Raw genomic sequence first — 26,508 nt, forward strand, 5'->3', positions numbered from 1 at the left:
TTCAAAACCAAGTCATATATTTTTATTTTGAAGGAGTTGTCTGTATACTGTTTTAAAAAAAAGTAGGCCTCTGCTAATCGATAAATGAATAAACTTGAATTATTATGAAATTATTAAATGGACCATAACATTAAACATTATAATATAGAATTGTCTCAGTCATTTAGCACTTAAGCACATGTTTAGTCCAAAAGGGATCATAAAACAAATGCCATTAAGTTTGAGGACTTCTGAAATGCTCTCCACTTCTTAATTAATTGGCCGAGTCACTTTCAGAACAGACAGACTCTCTGGTAAGTCAGGGATTGCCCTTAGATGGTCCAGACTGTGCCAAGAGATGGACAGTTCTCACGTGAAGGACCAGAGAAAAGGCTGCTCCTGACTCCTGTGATCCCTGATGTTCCTAAGTTTCCTATCTTTCAGCTCAAGTCTTACACCCCACCTCCTCTTCCCCACCCCTGTGGTGCTCACTGGATAAGTCAGTGCCTGACATGGGATCATTCTGACCTCATGTGACTTTTTTGGGCTGTTGTTTATCTGTGGCCAACTTTTGTTTTTGTTTTCCTTTCTGTTTGGAAGTACATGTCAGGGATGGAGAGAAAGGTGAAGATGAGAAAAATAAGGGAACCAAGGCTGGTGATAGTCTTTTCCTAGGAGACAGTAATTACCTTTGTATTCACAAGATTAGCAGTGGTGTGAAACCTCCCTTCTTTGGGGTTAAATGCTAGCTGCTGAGTGAATTTCTTTAATATGGGCTTTTATTTTATTTTATTTTCTCAAATACTCATGTGGCATATATATCTATATTCAAAACAGGAAACTGGAGATTGCCAATTTCTATTCTTAGGGAAAATATTCTGCCCCCAGCTAAGGCACTCCTCTTGCCTTTGAGCAAGTATGAACTGGGCTAAGAAGTTATGAGATCTGAAACCAAAGTCAGCATTTATTATTATAATGGACTATTTCATTGATTTGTGTAATATTGCTAGTCACAAATGAGACTACTATAAATCCACACTACTATAAAACCCGAGGAACAGTCTTGCTTCTGTAATGGGCAGATCTAGGACTTGAATCTTAATAAACTTACAGGTCTTGTTTTCCTTTCCTCACTGTGAAGGTATCTTACAAGGAGGAAGTAGGAGCTGGCACAGCTGTAAGGAATACTCCAGAGATTGAACGAGTGAAGAAAAACCAGCACAATATTAGTTCAGTAAGTCCTGCACAACATTAATTATCCTTTCTGAGAGAGACAGGGGTTACATGAGCAGCTTTAGTTTTAGTTCTCAATAGGTTGCTTTTTATCTTTTATTCTTCACGTTCATGAAAGACAATGTCATCAATGACATCAGCCATCAAAGGTCTGCCTTCCAGAGAGGAAGCATCAGCTTTGCTCTCCTAGAGCCTGGAGCTCTATTTTGCTTCACTTAGAGCAGAGCAAAGAAGACATGGGCCATTTTAAGAGAAGCTAGGATTACGATTCATCTTTTGAAACAGAATTTTAGCTGTGTTCTATTTTGGAGAGAAAGGATTATATGGAATATTGTCCCAGCTCTTGGAGCAAAGGAATTTTACCCCAATAAAATGATCAAAGGGCTTAACACATTTATTTGGTAGCTGATGCAAAGGTACAGATTTTGTTTTTTGAATATAGCACCAACTCCTTTTTTCCTGTGTCAGGCACATCTCTAAGCCTTTTCCTGACATAGCTCTGTGCCAGCAATTCTGTTTTCTGACCTTATTTCCCCTCCACTCCTCAGCAAAGAACACATCAGTTGAGTATAAACTGTAAAAAGATCTTGCGCTATGGCGCTTTTGACTGTGGAGAATGGTAGGGGAGGTATTTAGTGCTATAGGAAAAATGGATCCCATTTGTTGGTTGACATAGCAAGAGATATTTATTGTCCTTCCAGGAGTGGGGTTCTTCTGTGTGTATTCATACATTTAGTTTCTTGTTGAGGATGTGGAAAATGCCTCTTTCCTTAACATTTCTTCCATGATCCATCTCTTCACCTCTAATGTTTGGCATGTAACCTTTCAGACCTTTCCTTTAAGCCAACCAAAGAAAATTGCTTTCAAGACATGTATCAGTGCTAACTCAGTGTTAGGTGATGTCCAGAGCATGTGACTGGGTGGTAGTTTCTGTGCGAATTCCAGGAAGGGTAAGGTGATGTTTAGTTTAATACACGATTATAAAAATTGTTCAGAATGCCAGTATAGTTAAATCCCTGTGCCACAGAGAAAACCATGTCCTGAGGATAGCACCTAGGAAAGAGGACTTGGAGGCTAAGGCTTGGATTAGAGTAAGTGACATTTTGTTCTGTTTTATGGGAATCTGAATGACGTGCCACTTGAATCTGACAGAGATGTTAGTTTGGGAAACAAACGTTATAGTACTTCGCTTTGCAATGGCAACATTTAGCATGCATCTGTGGATGCCAACATCAGCTACGAGTGTTCTGCGGTGGGGAGGACATCTAGTCATTTTCCTATAGGGAAATGACTGTGCGATTTTATGAAGAATCTTGAGAAGCAAAAGTGTTCATTTTAATTGTGTTGGACTTTTTACCTGAACAAAATCATACACAACAGTATAGTATATCATCTTTTCCCCCCTAGTTTTTTCTAGCAATCAAGAAATGTGTAGTTCTGTATCTCTGAGGTAGGGCCATAACCCCCTGCTTAATATTCAAATGGAAACTTGGCCTTTTAAGATTAGCCTGATCTGTCAAACTAGGAGGCGATTCACTAACATTTAAGCATCCCGACATTTTTCACCTTGAGGACAAGCCTTTTTACTATTAGCTTTCTGTGCTAAGATCTGTTTTTGCATAACATTTAGAGGAAACCTGTCTCAGTGAACTTTGAATTTAACTATTTTGGGTCTGGATTGATCCTGGAATCTTTACTCTGGTTAAATCCATAGACACTAAGACAGCTGATATATGAGGGTCCAGTGTTTTTATGCCAGCCTAGACTTCAGCTTTAATCATTTTAAGTATTATCGAGTGATTTCTAAAAATTTTATAGATTTAAATCTTGGCTACATTTTCATGTGTACTTCTTGTTCTCTTTGCCTGGATCCCAGTCTTCTCTGAATTTTAGTCACAAAATGTCACCTACAAAGGAAGGCCTTGCTAGCTTGTTTTACAGCCTCTGTTTTTCTAGTTGATTTTCCTTTAAATAGACCTACCTGAAGGGGAAATCCATGGGTGGAATTAATGTCAGGATACAGGGTACCTCTTTTTATGGTGTGACCAAATACCCAACAGTAAGTGATTTGAAGGAGGAAAGATTATTTTGGCTCATGGTTTGAGGGACTACAGTCCAGCATGGGAGACAACACATGATTATGTGCTATTGAATGTTAGGAGAGTATGGGGTGGTCTGCTTATATGCCAGTACCTAACTGGGAAACAAGACCCAGAGTGCTATAATTCTAGCCTTTAATCTCCAGCAGATCAGCTGCTCTCTATGTCCAAAGGTTTTCTAGACTCCCAAGATTTAGCCATCAGTCGATGGAGAACATAAAAACACACAAGCCTGTGACATTTCATGGTCAAGCCACAATACAGGTGCTTTATAATCTGGATGCATGTAGAGGTGACTTCCTGGCTTCTGATACTGTGATTTCCTAAGATTCACATTACCTGTTGGTCTGTGTCTTCAGAACATGTTACTCCTTTCCTCCTTTTCATTTATTGTAGCCACGTTTCCTTTTCTCTTGTTCTAGATTACCAAGGTTCTCTCATTTGTATGTGCAAGACTCTGAGTCTTCAATTTATTTGATTTTTGCCTTTAAATACATTATTTCGGTATGATTTGAAAACTAAGTGCATGATAGCACAGATGTCTAGAATGTATGTGGCGTGTCCTTCCTGCAGATGGTGGGCTCCAGGAGTGAATAAGGATGGAAGTGGTGGGGAGGAACATTGATCTTGGAATACTGATAGGTTTGATTCCAGCTCTGGACTTCATTTTTATATACTCTCCACAGATTGTCACCTATCAAAGTTCCTCTCCTGCAAAACAGAGATTTTAGTATTAAAGAGACATTGCTTTTAAGGCACATGACAAGTGATGAATAGGAGAATTAGGACAAGATTCTCCCCTTGAATTGATGTTTTGCTTCCCCAGCAACTGTAGGTTCCCTCTATCAGTAATGCTACTCCATAATCTTTAGTTCAAGCTCTAAGAGGAATGATATTTCTGCCAATAATGGTCACGTGAAATATTCCTCAGTATAAGTCTATCATTCAGCCCTTTGAACTTGCCTAACTGTTCCCATGAAACAGTACAAAGAATGTTGCTCCTTAGGGAGAGGAGGGTACATTGGAGGAAATTGTTCTTCATTTTTCTGCTTATTCATACGAGGATACATTTCATGTGCAAGGCCCAAGGGTGGAATTAAACTCTCAAAACTCATTGACTATTGCCATATAGCTCCTTGAAAAGGGATTTTCTCTTCCAGCTTTACTGCAGCTGTCAGAATCTCTGCACAGATAGGCTATCTTCAACATCCCCGCCTTTGTGTTTGGTTTTCCTTTCTTTCTTGAGATGCTGTAGAACTGTTCGGACGGTTGGCTGTGGGCAATGAAGTCATCACCCTTTTCTACCCAGCTAAGAAAGAAGATCTCTATGCAGTAGATTAGGATACCTTCTGTAGTGTTAGGGCAGAAGTCTGGCCTTCCAACGTTGGAACTTGGTAAGGAGAGAAAGTGAGATCCCTGTGGGGAAGGTTGGCAGAGGCAGTATGCCATTGAAGAGCAGGCATAGGATTTTTGTGACCTTCATTTTCATTCAATGCTGAGAGTGATGGCAAGAATCTATTTTACATTCAGTGTGACCTATTATTAAAATGATAATGATAATAAATCATTTTAAATATAAGGTGATAATTTAATAAACATGCCTTTAATGTCAGGAACAGGTAGACCCACAGAAAGGCTAATTCCTTATTACTGATGAAATAAAAATCATTTTTTGATGAGAAGTTATATAATATAAAGATTATCAGTAAAATGAATAATTAGAAAGTTAGACAAGAAAACTTTGTGGAGTAAGATCTCTCAAGAAGATGGGGTCTGGAAGAAGTAGACACACCCACTTCTGCTCAGTGAGCTTTCTAGTTGATACCTTCTGAGAAACAGAAAATCCACTGTGTCTAGTGGAATATCAACCACATTCTAGTGGCAAACATAGCCACTGTAGTTTGCTAATACAGTATGGAATCAGTATTCTTGTTTGTGCCTGTGCATTTTGTTTTGGTATTTTTAGTTTTCTTATTTTTGGGAGGGGTTCTGTGTTTTTTTTTTTTTTTTTTTTTTTCCTTTCTTTTCTTTTTGAAAGAGAAATGAAGTTGGATTGGTAGGAGGTGGGAAATATTTGAAAGTAAATGGGGGAGGAAAAGAATATGATCGAAATACGTTGTATTGTTGAAATAGTTAAATATTTTTAAAAAGGGATATGGGTATCATGGGGGAAGAGTATAAGTGATCTGTGGCATATGATGTTTCCTTTAGTACACTGCGGTGGGACTCATTTATTTCCCATGATGCTAAACTGTCTTATGCTTTGTGCTGCAGTTCCAGTATAAAGAGCAAACCTACAAGGCCACTCCAGTAACCATGACCCCAGAGATGGAGAGAGTGAGGAGGAACCAGGAACAGCTGAGTGCGGCAAGTCATTCTGTTTTCCGTTATATTTTATCTAACATGATGTACCTTTATTTTAAAAAAATGCTTTCTGGGAATCAGCGAATCCTCTATGCATTTTGGCATTTTTATTTCACACATTGAAAGGCATAAAGTTTGACTTGGGTAAGTCAGGAAGTTTGAATTATGTATCTAACACACAGGGGTCTGCATTAGATACCCAGGACGGGAGGATGCAAGAGGGCCACATCTTTTCCACATGAACAGTTTAGTTCACTGCTAAATCTCTAAAACTACATTTAGGTAAAGAGCTGAAAAGGCTTATGTATTGGAAGGGAAAACAAGATGGGGAAAGAGAAGACTTGTTTTGATTGGTACTGTAGGATGCAGTACCAAAGGAAGGCACCTTATAAGTGCAACGGAAGACATCAGCCAGTCACTTCATAAGCTACTGTCATGAAGCAGTCCTAATTAACAATAGAGAGGGACCTCTGCTCTATGCTAGGTCCTCTTTTAATATTATATCCTAACACCTGAGCTCAGCATTATTCATTCCTTTGATTGGTGGATGAGGACAACTAAATTTTGAGGCAAAGTTCCATTGCAAGTAAGGGCAAATCTTGGACTTGAACTCGGGTCCTCTGGAATTTATAAATCTTTTTAGGGAAACTACAAGCAGTGCTTTTACCTTTTGCCAATCCTTTTATGGAACTTTCTCCAATAACAAGAATAGCCTCTTTATTGCAAAACTGGCATTTTGAAAGACTTTAAAATTTAAAAATTAGTTCTCCCAGGTAGAGGAGGAAAATTAAGGTCAATATATTTTATCTTGACTAATACCTCCAAAGGTGAATGAAATCAGGGATATTAAAGGTGGAAAATCGAGGGCCAGAAACAGACTAAAACACCTTCCCAGCCTGCTGCAAAGACTTTGTTCTAGTTTACTGTCCTGATATCATTCTGCTGTTTCTATTTAAAAGTCCTCCCTTACTTTCATTGTAGAGATTGTAGTTTATTTTGACCAAGACACACACCCCTTCTATTCCGCTTCCTTCTTCTTTTAGTTTAGATTTTTGAGATAAGGTTTTTCTGTGCTACTCTGCCTGTCCTGGAAATCACTCTAGCCTGGGATGGTCTCAGGACTCAGAGACCCCCTGTCTTGCAAGTTCTGGGATTTAAGGCATAATCCAGGCCATCCCCACTTAAGCACCACAATCAACACTTCATGATCAGTTGAGTTCAGTCAACAGGACACCTCTGTGAAAGTCCATGTGTAAAAAGCAAGAGTGACCCTTGCCATGGTGCATGGTGGGTGGTGGAGAGAGAATGAATGAGCTGAAGGGGGTTGTAGCCTCATAGGAAGAACAACATTGTTGACCAAACAAATCCTCCACAGCTTACATGGACTAGATCACCAACCATCAGAAACACATTGAGAGGCCCATGGCTCTAGTTGCATATGTAGCTGAAGATAGCAGTGCCTGATGTGAGAAGAGACCTTTGGTCCAGTGAGGGCATGTTTCCCCAATGTAGGGGAATGCCAAGGCACTGAGGTGAAGAGGGTGATTGGGAGCTAGTGCACCTTCCTGAAGACAAAGTTAACGTATAGAATGGGTTCTTTGGAAAAGGAAACTCAGAAATGTGTTATCTTCAAAAAAATCATTTCTTCCAAAACTCATAAAGTCATTTGACTAGCTTATGAATCACAGGCAGGTTATCATTAGATACTTTTACTAAGAGTTATCTATTTTAGAGGAGTAGTATCCCTTTCTTCTCAGTCATACTTGATGGGACTCTATTACTCTAAAGAAAGAATATGGTTAGAGAGATGGAGGAATGGTATATAAAGAAGCATGCTGTCTTTACATGACTGGCCATGGTCACATAATGGAATAATGTCCTTTCAAGACCATGTTGTAGTTAATTTCTGAGAAAACATGACTAAACAGTACCATTCTATTCAGAGAAGACTTGTAATATCCACAAAGCATTTCTTCTCATATTCGCCCATGAATGAGCTCACTATATGCTTTCTGGTGATATATTTGAAGCTATCCATAGTGATTGAGAAGGAATCTCCTATCCCAAAATGAAATAGATGTTTGAAGATGAAAACATTTTAAGTTTTCTTTTCCCCCCTCTTCACCTTTCTCCTCTGTTTCAACGAGTTCTCTTCCTTGGGTAGCCCATTAAAATTTCATATGATGTGATTCTTCTGTTATTAAAGTGATTCACAGTCCTTTATTTTTTTCCCTCTAAAATGGTAGGTTTATTATAAAAGTCAGCTGGGAAAGGCTACGGCTTTGAGCATAACTCCTGAAATGGAAAGAGTAAAGAAGAATCAAGAAAATATCAGCTCGGCAAGTGGTTTTAATTCATTTAGGACCATTGCAAAGGATGTATCCTTTAAAATTTACTTGCATTGTTTATTGTTTTATAAATAAAATGTATTTCCAATGAGCACATATGCTATCGCAGATGAATCCCAAAAGCTCTCACCATGTACACTTACATTAGTTGTAAAATCCTTTATTAATATTTCAAGATGTGTCACAACTCTAGTTTGTTTAAGCAATGACTCATGTTATTTTAATCAGTGTCTTTGAAATTGGGTAAGTCTTTGATGTCTAAGTTAAAAAAAACTTGTCATTTTACTTATGTAATTCACTGAACATGAGTTGTTAAATACTTTGTACAAAGACAACTTTAAAAATGAATAATTCAAAATAAGAGTTCAGACAATAAAAATATTAGTGCATTGAATATAGAATTCAGTTAGTCTGGGAAGCTGTCCATAGTTGGTATGCTCTGCCTTAGTAGATTTTATACCCCACTGTGGGCTTCCCTCAAATGCCTGCAGATCTGAGTACCAGGGCCCTGCTCACAGTACACCCACAGGGTCTCCATGCCTGTGGGTCAGCATTTGGGATTCATAACTGACAGCTCCTTCAGAGCTCTTCTGTCCAAAACATCAGGCATATTCAGCATCAATTCTCTTTAAGATGAATTTAAGAGCAGAAATTATCTCATCTGTTTCCCACCACACTCTTAGAGTAGAAAATTACTTAGAAACAGAAAATGCATATTGTTGTATTTCATGCTTTATTTGCCACGTTTAAATGTGCTAAGCAGTTTCTCTGGTGGTTATTCACTGATGGTTAGGCACATATGTGTGTTTCCTGTTATAGGATAACTTTTAATGGAAATCATCCGGAGTGTGATTTTAGGAACGCAATGTTATCCACCGGAAAAAAAATTACCTGGGGAGTAATTTTGAGTAGGCTGGGCATGACATACCCATTTGAAAAGCTTTCAAAAGTTATGGAATTTCTAGATCATAATTATCCAGTTATATGATTGCCTCCTATTGTATATTTGTTTGTTTGTTTGCAGGTGAAATATACTCAGGACCATAAACAAATGAAAGGTAGACCATGTCTGCTCTTAGATACACCTGTTTTGAGACATGTTAAAGAAGCACAAAATCATGTTTCCATGGTAGGATGTGATGGATCACTGTCTCCATGACTAAATCATACTAAGGAATGGCAAGACCTGTGTTTGGATGGCATTTGCTCACTATTAATCTGGACAACTAACAAAGCATTGGAATTTGAATGAACCCTTGGGGCAGGGTGTTATATTTACATAGAAATGTAATGAAAACATTTTTTTTCTAATAAAATAATCCCCCCCAATGATTTTTGGTGTGTTATTTCTAACTTGACTACAATAAATATGTTTTCCTAGATTTTGGTTTTCACTTAATTTTAAGACAAACTTTGCTATATTTGAATATTATAAAGAATATTTTAGTGTGTTTCAAGAACAGTTTCATGTTGTGATTTTTTTTACCATAAAGTTTACCCATTTAAAATGTTCAATATAAGCTAGTATAGTTTAGAGGATCGTTTTGCTGATTATATATAAAGTTTTATAGAGCATACAAAACTCTCTTCATCTAATTTTAAATAGTACTGTGTTATGTTGGTAAATTATACTTAAATAACTTATTACTATTGTATATTGAAAGTGAAATGATTGCAAATCAATCAATAGTCTAATTGTGTGTTTTATGAAGTAACAAGTGTTTTCAAGTAATTGTCTTTTATACCTCCTTGGTAGATTTACATATAATTTAAAGGAGATACTATTTACAGTATTTAAATATATAAAATCATCAGCACTTGATTTCTGACAGTGCTTTGGACTACTTGAGGAAATTATATTGTATTACAGTATATTACACTTATTGTATGTAATAATCCAGATATATTTTATATGGCCTATCATTTTATGAACATGAGATAATTAGAAATTTCAGTTTGAATTAATCATAATTTTTTTTTCAGGTCAAATATCATGAAGATTTTGAGAAGACAAAGGGAAGAGGATTCACTCCTGTGGTGGATGATCCTGTGACGGAGCGGGTGAGGAAGAACACCCAGGTTGTGAGTGATGCCGCCTATAAAGGTGTCCAGCCTCACGTAGTGGAGATGGATAGAAGACCTGGGATCATTGTTGGTAAGTGTGTGGTCTTCCCATGGAGATGCTTGGGCCAAAGGCTGTGCCTGATCTCGAACTAGCTTCCGTACTCATCTGACCTTACAGGTTTGATGTACATTTCAACTAAGTCATAGATAAAATGCTTTTGTACCATAATGAAAAGGAACTAGAGCATCCAGAAAATAGCATTGCTTATACTTTACTATTCTCCAAAGTTCTGGTTAACATTGCCTTGTGAAATAGCAGCATCCCAGGGAGAAGTGATTACAAAGGTTGAATATTTTGCTTCCTTTAGCTTCTGTGGTTGCTTGGTGAAACTGTTTCACCATAGACATCATGCACATGGGAGAAAGAATTGGTCATTTCCCACTTTTGTCCCTTTGTCATTAACCAGAGAACCTGATGGTATTCTGTAGCATGAATCATTTGTATTTTTGAATAATGCTTGTGAACTGGGATATTTGAGGGCCATGTTATTTAGAGAGGAATCCTCTCTCTGTTCATTGTTTCTTTTCCTTACATATTCAGCGCAGGAAAAAAAATATGAAATGTGACTTGAGATATCAGTAGAAATCAGACTGAAGGATAAGCTGGAATTATCAGTACAAATCAAAACTTTGAGCCTTGTTTCTCTGGAGGCCATCAGCATCTGAAGTTTTCTATTTACTCTAGCTGTGTGGTTTACTATGTAGTTACCTTCAGCATGCTGTGACAACATGCATGCACATGAAGACAGTTTAAGAAAGGGTCAATTTTGGTCCACAGCTAGTCACATTGAATCCCCTGCTAGGAAGCATCGAGTAATGAGTGCAGTGTTTAGCTCCCTTTCTCCCATTCCCACAGTCTTGAGCCACAACATATAGAATGGTGCCACTTGAATCTAGCCTGGGTCTTCCCACCTTGATTGATCTAACCAAGATAATCCCTCACAGGTGTGTCCAGAGATTTGTCTCTACAGAGATTTTAGATAGGGTCAAATTGACAATACACATCACCACCATCAGAGAGCTCTTGATGTCTTAGTTATAGTTTCATTGCTGTGAAGAGACACCATGACCAAGGCAACTCTTATAAAGGCAAGTATTTGAATGGGGCTGGCTTACAGTTTCAGAGGTTCCAGCCATCATTAGCATCATGGTGGGAAGCACAGCAGCACTGCTGGCAGACATGGTGCTGGAGAAGTAGCTGAGTTTTACATCTTGATTGGTGGGCAGCAGAAAGAGACTTTGTGACACACCTGGTATAGAATAAGCTTATAAGATTCCAAAGCTAGCTCCCACAGTGACACAGTTTCTCCAACAAGGTCATATCTCCTAATAGTGCTATTCTCTATGGGCCAAGCTTTGAAATATTCAAGTCTATATGGCGATACCTATTCAAACTACCACATATGGCATATACTTCTCAGTAACTTCAATCTTAGGTTACTTTTCTCTTAAAGAGGGGATCTTCTGCTTGAGTGTCATAGCAGTAAAAGGTCACAGGGAGGTTAGTGGGTAGGGAAGCAAGTATTTGACAAAGTAACATTTTAGTATAAAGCAAGAATGCTAATGTCAGAGCCCTAAGTGACTTGGATCATTACCAAAGTGAAAGTGAATATTTTCCAAAGTAACACTCCAGAGCTATTTGGAGACTATTGATAGCTTTGCTCATCTTTCCAGATTGATTGCTTAAAGGGGTCATAATAAGATGGATGAATGAATTGTGATGTTTTCAGTAAAAGTAATGTGGAGGTAGAGAGTCTCATTGATTTGTGATAATAACTCATAAGAGAGAGTGGTATGATTCATCTCACCCTAGAGTCTTAGGAAGATCAGACACCAGGACTGATGGAGAAATCACTGCTAAGCACGATGAAACTGTCTAGACAGGGCTCTCAGAGTTAGCATTTATTGTATTTTCAATAACGGTTGTTGCTATTTTTAAATATAAAATTTATAACTAAAGATTATGTATGCAGTGGGAAATCTAGAAGTCAGTATATTTCTTCTTATGGGAAAATCAGTTTCCAGGAAAGCTTGATTACGAAATTATAAAATGAAGTACATTTAACCAGCACTAAACCTCTCAGTGATACAGGGCTTATACCATGTATTAAAATTTAAGTTTTGAGATATTATAGATTTGCTAATTAGTATAGATTGAAAGTTGGTCCTAGTCATATTATATTGTGGTGACCTGATGCTCACTAGCTGAATTAACTTGGCAATGTTACTGAAGCTCTCCGAGCCTCAGGTTCCTCACTTAGGACATGGTAACAACAGCAGACCTGTAGTAGTATATATGAGTTAGGTCATAATAGAGAATAGTGTTTGGCATACAATCAATAGTATGTAATTGGTAGTAAAGTCTTTTAATTCACTAGTTATGTTATTTTAACCTTACCTCATTTCCATCACAACTGGATACTTATTTCCCAGTTGTTTGTTACCACCCAGCCCTTTTAGATTCATCCATTGTAGCAATGGATTCATTCAGAATATTAAACTTGAATTTTGCCTTAAGCTACAACACAGCAAGGGCACATTGGCCTCCATGTCTGTTAGCTGCATGGCTGTCATTGTGACAAAATACTTGAGAAATCAGCTGAAAAGAGGAATGTGTTCATTTGGCTGACAGCATGAGGTTTTAGCCTATAGTCATTTGGCTCTATTGTTTTGGGTCTGTAACAGTGCAGTGTGTCAGTCAGAGTGTAAAAGAGGAAGACAGCCACTGGGAAGCAAAGGATACACTAGTGGGCTTGTTGAAAGATAAGTATTTGCATCACAAATGCTGCTCCAAAAGGGAACTCCCTAATTATCTACCTTCCATTAGTGATCACCTCTTAAAGTTTCTACAGCATTGAATTATGTCACAGGGTAGTGAAGAGGTCTTCAACACATGTACCTCTGGGAAACACTTCAAAAATGACAATAGCACGTGAGCTGAATGCAGAAGCAAATGAATCTCTGGTCCATTGGTGGGAGAAATCACTTGTGCCTTCTTCCCCCACCCTTCATGGTTCTGTTAGAATCCTTCCTATAGAACTGATAAACTCTTCCTATATGGCTGTTTGTTCCCATTGACTCAAACATGGAATGAAAACTGCTCCTGCCCCTTGTCTACAATTTCGGCATGCTTTCCTGTTACAGGGAGATAAGGCCTTTAAACAAAACCCTTTTTTGTCATTTCCCATGAATACTCAGGTGTTGTCCTTAGGAATTTTGAGCAGATGTTGACTGTTTTGCTGTGGGGTGAGGAGGGTTGGGGATTGGAGATGAAGTAGGACTGAACATAGCAGCCATGTGTCAATCAGCCTGTGTCATTGTTGCCTCATGGTGACTTCCATGCTGGGCAGTGAAGAAGTCAGGCTGCTCTAATTTGACACAAACATTCCTTAGCAGCTACATGGGAAGGGAGATGAGTTGTGTCTTTCTTCCTACCCTGAGCATCCCACCACCACCACCATTCTCCGGACTCTGCAGTGCACTGAGATGCTGTTAATCTGTTGCGTTTGCTTGATGGATTTCCATACTGGCTTTCCAAAGTTCCCTCTTGATCTCTTGGTTTCTTCCTTTTGGTGAAAGACCTTAAAGTGTGGCGCACAGATCCTGGCTCCATCTTCGACATTGACCCCCTGGAGGACAATATTCAGTCTCGAAGTCTCCATATGCTCTCTGGTATTGTTTGAGTTCCTCTGTATCTTTGGGTTTTGTTCTGAAAGCTAATGATGAATTATAGACTTTAACTGTGGCCAACATGACATGTGAATTTAAAGTTGAGAATTCAGAAAACCCAAGAAATGTACCATGTCACTTTAAAATAAAATTAGTTATTTATGAAAACAAAACTTACAAAGGAGCTTAGAAATGAATCGTACATTAGTTTGTCCTAGATTCATTTCAAATGCTATCTAGGGCATACTTACATTTGCCTTTTATTGGTAAATATGATTATATAGGCTTTCTGGTACTGCAGACCTAGTTATTTGGATTGCCAAGAGCTTCTGGGACAAAAAGAAGATTTTCTCATGAAATATAGTGTTACAGTATTTTAGAGTCAGGTTTCAAAATTATATATAAAACAGTAGAAAGTATGGTCTAAAAATTACTCTCCAAGTACTGTATACTCAAGGCTACTTGAAAGCAAGCATTATAAAACAAATTCATGCTTTCAAAGAAATTTCTTACTTTTCTAATGTTTGCATAGTTATTGTCCATCTCCTACCCCTTAATAAAACCAGATTAAATGATAGTGAACATCCTTTAGGTCCTATATGCATGGATGGTTGAGTACAACCTTATAATAGCAGATATTAGAGATTCCTATTTAATTAGATTGTTCTTGCTCTCCAGTGAAGCTTTTAAGGAATTATCTGTTGTATAAGTCATTCATTCACATGTCTGAATGTTCTCCCTCTGATGTAGAAAGGGCAAGTGAGTACCAGAGACGCCTGTCTCGCTCCCACTCTGCCAGCACTTTTGGTACAGGTCTGGGAGATGACAAGTCCGAGATCTCTGAGCTCTACCCTAGCTTTTCCTGCTGCAGCGAAGTAACAAGACCCTCTGAAGAAGGAGGTATCAAGTCGCAGTCATTCAAATGAACTCACCTCTCAGCTGTGCACCAGTGTGTTTTGCATATTTTCACCTTTGTACAAACAAACAGCTTGAGTGTATTTGAAATCTTAACTCAAAGTTTGAAAAGCTAAGACTCTTCTATTTAAAGCTACTAATTTGTAGTTTTGCATGTTTCCATGTTTTCTGTGTAATAGATCTATGATAACAAAATGATCCTGGAATTTGCTACATAAGCGCATGCCTGGAAAGTGTGTCGTGAATCTGCACAGTTTTAGTAGACACCAGAATTCTGGGTAGTTTCTGTGTGATTTCCACTAGGACAAAACCAATCTTGTGGTAACATTTTTCTTGTTAAGTGATTGCTATAAATTGGTGTGTGTTTAAATCATGATATATATTTTTTGAGTTAGGGCTTGTCAAAAAGAAATGGCATTGTAGTTCTTGAGATGTATAATTCTTTTCTTAAGTAGAAAATTTTGTTGGTATTAATAATCATCACTTTATTATGAACTTTACTCCTTTTCCTGTGCTTTTTCTTTTCTTCATCCAAGCTAGTGGATAGCTTCTAGAACTTTCAGTGAATTCCATTAGGATATTAAGTGGTGGCAGCTGCTGATAAAGCTGTTCTTAAAGGCAAGATTCAGGGTAAGGGGACAGCTGAAATACTGAGTTTCTTTTCGAGATCAGATTGCCAAAGTCTCTAGGCAGGAGTCTGAAGTTCAGTAGTTCAATACCTGGGGAGAACGAGCATCTTTTCCAAGAACAGCCCTTGTCATAAAGTCATTGACCATAGTTACCACAGCAATACTCTAATAAACAAAATTAGTCATATTCTCTATGCTTGAACTGTAAACTCAGTTTGTCCTGAGATGGCTAGAGATTGTCAGCATGTGGGAGACTCCCTTTCATACACATTTTTCCCTGTCAAGACAGAATCTTGCTATTCATAAGCCTAGTCAGGCCTCAATCTTATTTTCTTCCTGCCTCAGCTTCTCAAGACTAAGATTGCAGTTGCCTGGAAGATCATGCTCAAATCAGTTTTTTTTTTTTTTAAATGCAATTCCAAAGAAACAATTACAAACTAGTTTTGATTAATTTTAGATAAAATACATGTTGGTCTCTACTAGGTCTGACTCATTCTTGCTCTCTCTCTCTCTCTCTCTCTCTCTCTCTCTTTCTCTCTGTCTTTTTTTTTGAGTGTAAGATATTGACATTTCTTTTAGTGCATTTCAAAATCATGTGATAAAGTAAAAACAAGAAGTAAATGCAAGAACTAGCTGTGGTCAGTGACATTTAACATCATTCAGTTAAGCTTACTGGAGTTATGTCTTACCATGGAGCATTTGCTTCAGTGGTGACTCTTGTATCCCATGTGTGCACACCAACACAGCCTTCTCTCATTTACTCACCCCCTCAACAAAGATGGACAAAGAGCTTGGTTCTGTAATACATTCCATCAATGAACAAAAGAGACGGATCTGCTGTGGGGCAAGGGAGGGAGGGCATAGCCTCTGGTGGGTGACTGATATTGAGCAGACACAAAATGATACCAGATAATTATAAACAGAGTGAGTGTGAGCAGATGGGATGGGGCACAATAGTTAAGACACAATTACACTTAGCCTTGATGTCTGAGAAGCCTAACCGTTGAAGTTCAGAGACTGCACAGGGTATATTTTGAAGGCTTCTTTCAAGTCTCGGATGACTCCATATCGATATGAAAATTTAGAACTGCCCACTCCAGAAGCTATAGTTCCCCATCTTCAGTAGCAAGAGATGCCTGTGTTGGCCTGGGTCACTTTTTCTATCCCAAGGTTGCCAAACCCACTGCTGTTAACTGCATACTATCTCTTCTTGCTTTTTCAAATCACTCTTCTGTTTTTACTCAAATTATTTCATAAAGGATCCTTTCCTATTTGAAGCTGAATGGAATGAGAAGATGTCTCTGTTGATAAACTTCAAACTGATATTCTTTTACTTATATTAGATGTTATGGCTAAAAAGAACTTGTTATCTTCCTGCCTCAGCCCCCTGTTTACTGAGATTATTGGCATGTATCATGCCCATGTAGTAAGAACTTTCAAAATATTTGATTATGTGGATAAAACACTTGCCATGCAAGTATGAAGAGTTCAATTTGGATTCCCAGAAACCACAAGAATGTCCAGTGTGCATGGCAGGGCCTTTGTAAGTTCAGCCTAAGGCAGAGTCTTTGGAGCAGGTTTTCTGCTAAACTAGCCTGTATTGCTAAGTTCTGGGTTCAACTGTGAGACTTTGCTTCTGTGAATAAGGGAAAGACTTACTGAGGAAGATGCTAACTTTGGGTTTCCACATATATATTTACAAAAGTACATGTATACATGCATGAAAGTAGACTGTGCATATATACATGTACAGCCTGTGTGTTTGCTTATTTATGTCTTTCTGTATTTAGTTAGTGAGTGAGTGGGGTTGGGGTGGAATCTTGGGCTTCCTGACTACTAGGCAAGCACTTTACTACATAACTAGCCCAAAATACGTTATTTAAAATGAAGGTACGGAGGTAGAGTTTTCACTGGCAGTGATGGCTCGCTATGTTGAAGAAGGCCTTATGATGTCAAATTGATTCTTTGGAGATATTTATAAGTTTCTGCCATTTGTAGGTGTCCATTACAAGGCAGATACAATCTTTCTTTAGGAACACTTCTTAGTTTTGCAAGTAGGCATAGAGGTATGAGACAGGACTTACAATGCATAAGTAAGTTTGATGACATCAGCTCAGGTGATTCACAAACGGAAAGTATCTATGTTCTATGGAAGAGTCTTTAATATACATGAAAATATGGCTCGAATTCTATTCATTTTAGGTAAAGCAAAGCATAATTATTGAGATCCACCTTGTCCATTTAAATGAAGAGTGACATTCAAACTTTATACATTCAAAATTAGCCTGTCAACTCAACTAACAAACTACTGTTGTGGGTCTGAGGTCTTTCAGAGACTTACCAGTCTGATTATGAATAAATTTTAATAAATAAGAGGCTTTATTAAATACAGACCAGGAACATGGATACTGGCCAGGCCTGTACTCAAGATTCCTACTCAGAATTTGACCCTATATTACATTAGTGGGGGGATATAATAAAGGTAAATTTCACAGGGCTCTGCACTTCCTGCCTTTGTGCAGTCAGAGGTCAGCATAGATCCTGCTTCTGTACTTCCTTTCTTCATGTGATATAGCATGCATCATGTGCAACTAGGGTTACAGAAAACTTTACTGGAGAAAAAATACGTAGCTTGTCTTACACAATCCACAGCCCCAGCATTCCAGAAAGTTGCCTGAGAGGACAAGTGGGGTTTACAGGTTAGAGGCATTTTTGCCTCATAGATCATAAATTAAGCATAGTAATTTAAACTTAAATCCTAGTGCCAGCCATCCCAGGATCATACCTTCTGGGAATCTGTGCTTCCCTGGGCTTACGACGTGCTAAGTGACAGTTTTTAGGGTGTAGAGCCACCCTCTTTGGACTCATTCTGCACTTTTGTCCTTTATGCCTTCTCTGTGTTGAAGTCATTAGAAAGTCTTGTCAGCTCTACCATGGCGAAGCCTCTTCTGTCACTGCTCCTGTTGCTACTCATCTTACTGCTGTGAGAGAATACCTGAGCAAATAGCTGAATGACACAGGGGAGGAAGGAATGATTTTAGCTCAGTGTCCATCACGGCAGGCAAGGCGTGGTGGTATTCTTGGTTGCAAAAGCTTGTGACAAAGACTCTTCACATCCTAGCTAACCAGAAAGCAGAGAGCTTGGACCACAAGCAGGATTCAGTTACAACTCTCAGAAAGCTGCTTCTCCCCATGATGCACTTTCTCCATGGAGACCCTGCTTCCTAAAGCTTCCATAGCCTAAAAAAAAAAAAAAAAAAAAAAAAAAAAAACACCAGAAAATAAGAGCCAGGAGGCCTGGGAGATTTTTCAGTGGGTAAAGTTCTTGTTACCTAAGCATGAAGTATGAGACTCTGAGCTCAGATCCCCAGCATCAATGTCAAAATTCAGGAGTGATGAGGCATGCCTGGAAACTCAGTGGTAGGAAGCAGAGCCTTAAAGATTCATTGGGCTTTCTGGGTGACCAACCTAGCTAATTGATAAGCTCCTGGTTCAGTGAGAGAATCAATTATTCAGCCTCAAAGAATAAAGTTGAAAACTACTGAAGAAGACATTGGCATTGACCTCCAGCCTCCACATGTACACACACAAATATCTTTGTGAAGTAAACCTCTATGGTAGGAGGCCTTGAAGGAAACACTTAAACTTTGGTTTCAATGTCTTCATGTTTTGATGACATTGAAGCAAAGCTGAAAACATCCTGAAGTAGAAACATTCCCAGAGGGTGCCCCATCCCACCCCCTTGAGAAAGGGATGAGATTGTATCCTTAGTGTATTAGTCAGGGCTCTCTAGAGTCACAGAACTTATGGGTAGTCTCTATATAATAAGAGAACTTGTTGATGACTCACAGTCTGTAGTCCAACTCCCCAACAATGGCCAGCAGCAGCTGTGAGTGGAAGTCTATGAATATAGCAGATGCTCAGTCAGATCAGGCAAGCAGGGTCCCTTCTTCCAATGTCCTTATGTAGGTCTCCAACAGAAGGTGTGTCCCAGATTAAAGGTGTGTACCAGCACACCTGAATCTGAAACTTGCTTTGTCCCAGATGACCTTGAGCTCAGAGATCTCCTTGCCTTAGTGTACTGGGATTCATAGCCAATACGCCTCAAGATCTCCATGCCAAGATCCCGGTCAGAAACTTCCATCTCCCAGCCTCAAAATCAGGATCACAGGTGAGCCTTCCGATTCTGGATTGTGGTTCATTCCAGATGTAGTCAAGTTGAAAACCAAGAATAGCCACTACACTTGTCTTCCTAGAGGCTTTGAAATGTAGGATTCCTTTGAAATGAATGCTGGACTGGGCTCTGGTGGGGAGAGGCTGATTGAGTAAAAGACAGAACTTTAAAGTGATGACAAGTGTTTGGTGGAAATAATTAGTGTCTTTAGCAGGAACAGTCAATCATGTGCCTTTGTTTAAAGTCCATCACTGGAAATTGAAAAGCATTTCCTATCACTTGCTAGAGCACCAGAGAAAATGAAAGTGGTCTTATGTATTTCAAGTGTTCTTTTTATTTGTTGTTGTTGAAGATTTTCTCAATTTCTTTATGTTTAGGTGTGGGATTTTTATGTGATTAAAATGTGTTGTATCCTAGAAAACTGTCCTTTTATATAATTCACTCATCTGCTATAGAGGGGACATATGTGGCCAAGTCATGCTGTGGATCAGGAGACTGGGGTCCTGACACTTACTGGCCTCAATTTCCTGTGCCTGAGGGGCAGGATTGTGGGCATGGGAGTGTTCTCAGATATTTTATGCTTCCTTAGCTAAGTGCCGTAAATTTCAGCTAACTCCTCTCGTCCTTTTTCCTCATCCCCATGACAATGTGTTTATGTTCTAAAACCCATCTGTTCGGCTTTTACGAATTAGGCAGCTAGGCTCATAGGAGAGGAAATGCTGATCATTGGGACAAAGGGTTAGATAGTTATCTTGTTTCCTTCAAGAGCAGTGCAGCTTTCAGCTTTCATGAGCTTTAACCCAGAAGATTTCTCCTTCAATTTTTTCACTGCCTGGGCTCCATGTCTCTCACACCAGTTGCCCATCTTGCTTTGATTGCTGAATATTTTCATTCTCTTATGTGATTATCTGGAGCTTGCTTTTCTTGCCAGGTTGCTCTTCAATGGATTAAGTTACCAGAGGGTTTTCTTTGAATGTCTCTATTGTCCTGTTGTGATTCAATAACAGAGGATTTTATTTAAACCTCGCCCAGTTTTATTTTGATTATGGAACCACTGAAATCATCTTTATTGCCTTACCGTCTTGTGCGCTGCTTGCTCTTTGCCTGACACACATGTGGTGTGGGGGACACTTTCCTTATGGCCCCTGTTCATTGTGCTGAGGTCTCCCTTTGATCTAATGCGTGTCTTTCTTTCTCTTGTCGGCTTGGAGTATCTGCCTCCTGGTACTGCTTTGTGTCTCACTGGCTTTTCTTCCCTTGCCATCCACTGAAACTGGGAGACTTTTTAACGTGTTTGCCATCGTAGGTATTCTTTGCGGCCCTCCATTTGAACACGTGTTCCGTTTGGCTTCAGGTATTTTCCATGTTTTTGTTTCTTCTGCGGAGCATCAAAGGCTGTAAGGGTGTGATGGAGAATGAAAAGCAGGTGCACTTTCCAAAACAGACATTTCAGCTCTCCAACCTTGTGAACTCCCGCCCCCTCCCACCCTAGTGCTTTCTCCCTTTCCTGACTCAAAGCAAATGTCTGTCGAAGTTTCGTGGAGTTTAACCAAACTGCGTGTACAGTACCACTTATGTGTTTGCAGAGAAGAGTACATTGTAAAGAGGATTCAGTATTTTCAGAAATTCTTACTCACTTGTTCATGGGTGTCAACAAAGCACTATACCAATTAAGTCCGTTGTTATGGTGACTTTGTTTATTGCTATTTTCTAGCATATGCCACATGGGTGAGATACTGGGACACACAAATAAAAGATACAGTTATTGTCTTCAATGAACTCACCATATTCTGGATGGTGAATCAGATATGCTGTGCTCTGGCAGACATTGTGATGGCCAAGGAGCTGGGCAGTGGTGATGCTCACCTTTAATCCCAGCACTTGGGAGACGGAGGCAGGGGGATCTCCAAGTTTGAGGCCAGCCTGGTCTATAGAGTGAGTTCCAGGACATCTTGCCCCTCAGCACACACAGAATGGGGGGGTTCAAACAGCATGTGACCCCAGTCCTTGGGCTTTCACCTAGTTGAGGTACTGTTCATTGTGTCTAGTGTGAGAATCTCCATCCAGATGAACTGATCTTATAGAACTTAGCTCCTCTTTCTCACGCCAGTCTCAGCCATCTTGCTCTACCCCAGCCTTACCCCACTATCATAGACACCATTCAAAAGCTGTGTTTGATCTCAGTAAATTTATTTCTCCAAGTACTTCAAAGGCTCCTGACTGCACTCAGACTAAAAGTGAAAAACCATAGTTCACAAGGCACTGTGTAACCTGGCCTGTGGTTCTGACTTCTTCGTTAGCCTCTTTCCTCTGACCAGCCCGCCCTCCTAGCAGTTTCAGCCTGCCTGCTATGTTCTTGCCTCTGGCCTTTCAAATTACTGGCCTCCTTGTCTAGAACACTTTTTCCTCCGTTGATTTTGAGCTTGCTTATCATTCAGGCTTCTGGTTAAATGTTAACTAATCAGAAAGACTTTTGTTGATCAAATATCCCACATATACTTCATAACTCTTTACTTCCTTACAGACTGTAAGTCATCAAAAAGTTTTGCCTGTATTTCTGCATATGACTGACATGCCTGGTGCCCATGCAGGCTAGAAAAGAAAAGACAAGAAGAGTTTACTGGATATGCTTAGACTACAGTTACTAGAACTGCCATGTTTTTTCTCTGATAGACTCTGGTATATTGTGAGGTTGTGAACTCTGAAGGGCAATGGGGCTATGTTAGCTATCCTCAGGAATGGGGCTATGTTAGCTATCCTCAGGAATGGGGCTATGTTAGCTATCCTCAGGAATGGGGCTATGTTAGCTGTCCTCAGGAATGGGGCTATGTTAGCTGTCCTCAGGAATGGGGCTATGTTAGCTGTCCTCAGGAATGGGGCTATGTTAGCTATTCTCAGGAAAGGGGAGTGAGTAGTGACGGGAGATGGACAGATGAAACAGTAAGACTTTCCGATGGACGTACGTTTCGCAGAACAGTGTTATTAATACACTCCCATTAGACTTGGGAGCAGAAGTATCAAACACAGGCACGTGATAATAATAATAAGCTACAAATGTGTGCAAGTAATATGTGTGCCCACTTAGCTGTATTTCCACATATCGTTTAATGTGAATGGTGCCTAGAGGTTGCCAAGCCTTTTGAATGTTATCAGTTGAAGAGTTTTTAAATTTGTAGATGACATTCTGCCCCCTGTTTCAGGGTTCTAGTCTTCTAATCATGAGCATAATTTAAAAATTATACCAGGCCAAATAAGCAGACATTGTGAAAAACATGATCTCACTATTATATGTTTGCACTGTTAGTTAAGAAGGGATCCAATAATTCAGACAGGGAAGAGCAGGGCTCACTGTGGTGACTAGGGAAGGAAGAAGAAAAGGAAATTGGTGATGGCCAGGGAATGTGAAGTAGCAGAGAAGAGCAACACGGCTAGAGACTTGATATACACCATGAGCTAGACATTACGGTTCTGTCACAGAAGTGTGCTTTGGCAGTTTTGACACAGAGTATGTGAGATGAAAGATGTGTTAATCTCTCTTCATGATAATCATTTTACTTGTAGATTTGTAGACCTCAGATGTAAATATATTTTTCAAAAGAAAACTTCTGATCTAGAAATATTCCCCTTTATTTTTAAAATAAATGTATTTCTATTTTCAGCCATATTTCAATTTCATGATCCGAGGATAATTCTCTTCAATCTAATTTCTTTCTCACTAGAATTTTATAAAGACAATGATTTTACCTACAGGCTCTCAATGGTTTTTCCACTGCATTGGGGTATTATTTATAAACTGAATTTGGAAAGTTTATTTCCTCCATGGTGTTTTATACTCTTTGAATTTTAGAGTAGCATTGACTACATAGCTCATGCTGACCTGTAACTGGGAATCCTTCTTCCTCACACTCCTGTGCTGGTATCACAGGTGTTCTCATACGTAGAGAAGTGATGCTTTAGTATTTTCTAGGAATTTTTGAAGAACTGATCACTGATACAAAAACCTCTGCTGTAATTAATTAATTGATAGGGGAAAAAAGTTGTCGTTTTCTTGTAATCTGAAACCCAATCAGTAGATCTATACAGCATTCTATTTAATCAGCATGTATAGCTTGTCATGTGGACAAGTATACACAAAATTGGTAATTTCTCTGAATAAAATAGGATGATATTGCAATCTGAATGAGAGACAAAGTGCCTTCTCTCTCCTTATGTCCTCCTTACCCCCTTCCCTTCTATCTTCCTCTCTTTTTTTCCTTCCCCCTTTTCCTCCTCTTCCTCCGTCTTACTGTCTGTTCCCCATCTCTCCTTGTCAGAGTCCAAAATGGCTCTGGTTATTCAAAGTGATTATTCAGAAGCTGATCTCGCAATCTTGTCATATCCTCTGGGGTTATTTTTATTTTATAACAGTCAGATTTGAGTCACCAATGCTTGTGGTTGTTTAGGAGTATTGAAGAAGAAGGAAGGTTGATAGAGGTCAGGTGCTTGCAGTGGTATCGTTCCTGGCTGCATATCTACACCTGATTTTCAAATTTGAGTAATGATTGTCTACCATGGTGATGATTGGGTATGCCAGGAAAACTTCACAGTTTAACTAAATTCTAGACTATGTCTCTTAAAAAAATTAAAGTATATTAATTCCTGGTTTACTAGGTAAAAAGTCTGTTTCATAAGTAGTTTTCTGATGAGAGCTCATCATCAACAATAAGCAAACTGAAACCCATGTGTCATCTACTGTGTTCCTGCCTTCTTCAGAACAAGTAATGGATTTCTAATAATGCAAAGTGCTCCCTTGGGTTATGAAATACCATGTTGCAGTTAATCTAGCACAAACTTTGGATTTAGTTTCACTTGTGGTTTATGGGGACCCAGGTGTCATGAGACCTTGAGGTTATGAAGTCAAAGTCAAAGATAAAAGATATGTTTAAACACTATTTGAGGGCTGGTGAGATGGCTCTGTGGGTAAAGGTGCTTGCTACCAAGCCTGATGACCTGACTTTAATTCCTGGGTCTCTTTGAAGCTAGAAAGCCTTGTGACTTGGGGAGCCAGTCTAGAACAAGAGTGAGGTTGAGACATGCCCAAATCTGGTCATCTGGAGACCAGCAGAAGTAGGACTATTATTTCTTAGCCTGAATGACGCCCACCTCTGCCACCCTTGATGTAACCTGGTGGCTAAGTTACAGGTTTAACTTCTTTCTTCATAATGACATGCCTAGTAAGCACCTAGAATTCTTTATTCAGATGAAGCATTCCCAGCACCTCAGCACAAGCCAATGATGTATACTTACTCTGAAAACCCCTACCAGCTCCACAAGGTTTCACCTCCAACAAAGACTGTTTCACTGAAAACCATCTTGGAGAAGGCAGTTTCTCCAGGCATTCACCAGGGATCAAGGTTCCGCATAACCCACAGGGTGCCTGGCTAAGCTTCTTTCCTTTCAGCCAGGCCTGGTGAGCAACAGTGCCTGTACACCTTAAGGCAGAAGCAAATCCAAGTTTGCAGGTCTCTTTCACATATTGGAAAGAGAAAATGGTTTTCTACAAGTTGTTCTCTGACTTCTACAAGAATGTCATTGCATGCACCCCAAACTTAATACACTTAATAAATTAAAGCTATTTGAAAACAAGGGACACATCCTGGGACCATTATTTTAGGGTGGGTTTGTTATTTTTTATTTTATTTTTTTATAACTATCTGTTCCAATGTGTCAGCCGGACAAAGAGGATCTAGGTAGGATTTAAGTCATTAATATCCACTTTGAAATGAACAGCAGAACCTTCATTTCTTTTTCTTCTTAGAAATGCTCTATAGATTATCAAAATGGAGATTTATTGTCCTAAAACCCAAATGAAAGCACAACTTCATTAACTTCTTTAACATATGCTAGTTAATAAAATATGAAGTATTGGGGAATAATGACAGAAATTTTATTCTGTTGTGTCCTGAACTTGGACAGTTTGGAAAGTTTCTGAAGGACAATTTCCTGTTTTCTCTGGATATACAAAATAGTGAGCTTCTGAGAGAAAAAATTTTGAATTATGTTCTCAACTCATCATATCTACAACCAATAAAACCTTTCTCTTCTTCAGCACTGGGGCTTTAGCCGTGTGCTGACCTTTGCTCAGACTTGGTAGTCAAAGCCTCTACTTTAACTTTGGTGTCCTGAGCCCTGGCCTGCTGTTCTCTTCCAGAGAAGAGGACTCCTCCAGTCTTCCTGATAAAGCTCTTGTTCTTCAGCTTTATTATTAACATGGGGATGACGCCTATTTTAGTTGTGATAATTAGTAACAGCCCACAAGCAGCATGCATGCCTAGGGCATTCAACAGTGCTCATTCTCTTGTTCAACTCTAAGTGTGGGTACCTGCACTAAACGGGACTTACTTGGGGTTAATTTCCCCTGTACTACGAGTGTACTCCACTGCTTTGATCTTTGTAAACTTTTATAAAATTCCTTCTTTTTTTTCCAGTTCTTTTTCTGCCTTTTTACTTTTAGGTTTTAAATCTACCCAGTACTTTATTTCAGTCTTATATGCTTTAGTTTAAATAATAATAATATTTAGGTGCTGGAGAGATGTCTCAGTGGTCAAGAGCATTTATTGATATTGAAGAGGACCCAGGTTGATTTGCCAGCACCCACATGCTGGCTCACAACCATCTGTAACTTCAGTTCTATGGGAATCCAGTGCGCCTTTCTGAGCTCCTTGGACACTAGACGTAGAAATGGGGGCACATATGTATATATGTGCAGCAAAAATATTCATATACATTAATAAATCCAAAAATTAAAAAGTTAACACTTAGTTAGAAAGTATTAAGACCAGTGGTATGTGGAAGAGCTAACTTCTTGATACAGAAGAAAAGACATTTTGGCCTTATCAATATTGTGTTGAGTGTGAGCTTCCAGATCTCTGATCAATGTATCTTACCAATGTGAAACAAAGTTGATCATTTTTCTGTGTTTTGTTGTTGCCTTC

At 39.1% G+C, this 26,508-nt stretch overlaps 1 protein-coding gene across 3 annotated transcripts in view; it reads left to right on the forward strand.

Moving 5' to 3' along the window:
- NEBL (nebulette) overlaps positions 1-26,508 on the forward strand; it is a gene marked incomplete at its 3' end in the record, with an annotated part of 357,458 nt that overhangs the window by 321,954 nt on the left and 8,996 nt on the right. Inside the window, exons 18-24 of one of the 3 annotated variants that reach the window (XM_080918598.1) lie at positions 1,121-1,213; positions 5,586-5,678; positions 7,922-8,014; positions 9,048-9,152; positions 10,007-10,178; positions 13,727-13,819; positions 14,567-14,716. In XM_080918598.1, coding sequence (XP_080774724.1) covers positions 1,121-1,213; positions 5,586-5,678; positions 7,922-8,014; positions 9,048-9,152; positions 10,007-10,178; positions 13,727-13,819; positions 14,567-14,716 — 799 coding nt within the window. The remainder of the gene's footprint in view (positions 1-1,120; positions 1,214-5,585; positions 5,679-7,921; positions 8,015-9,047; positions 9,153-10,006; positions 10,179-13,726; positions 13,820-14,566; positions 14,717-26,508) is intronic. The other 2 variants (XM_080918599.1, XM_080918600.1) reach the window with 2 other exon arrangements.

Source organism: Micromys minutus (genome assembly GCF_963924665.1).
Source record: "Micromys minutus genome assembly, chromosome: 6".
Classification (NCBI taxonomy): domain Eukaryota; kingdom Metazoa; phylum Chordata; class Mammalia; order Rodentia; family Muridae; genus Micromys; species Micromys minutus.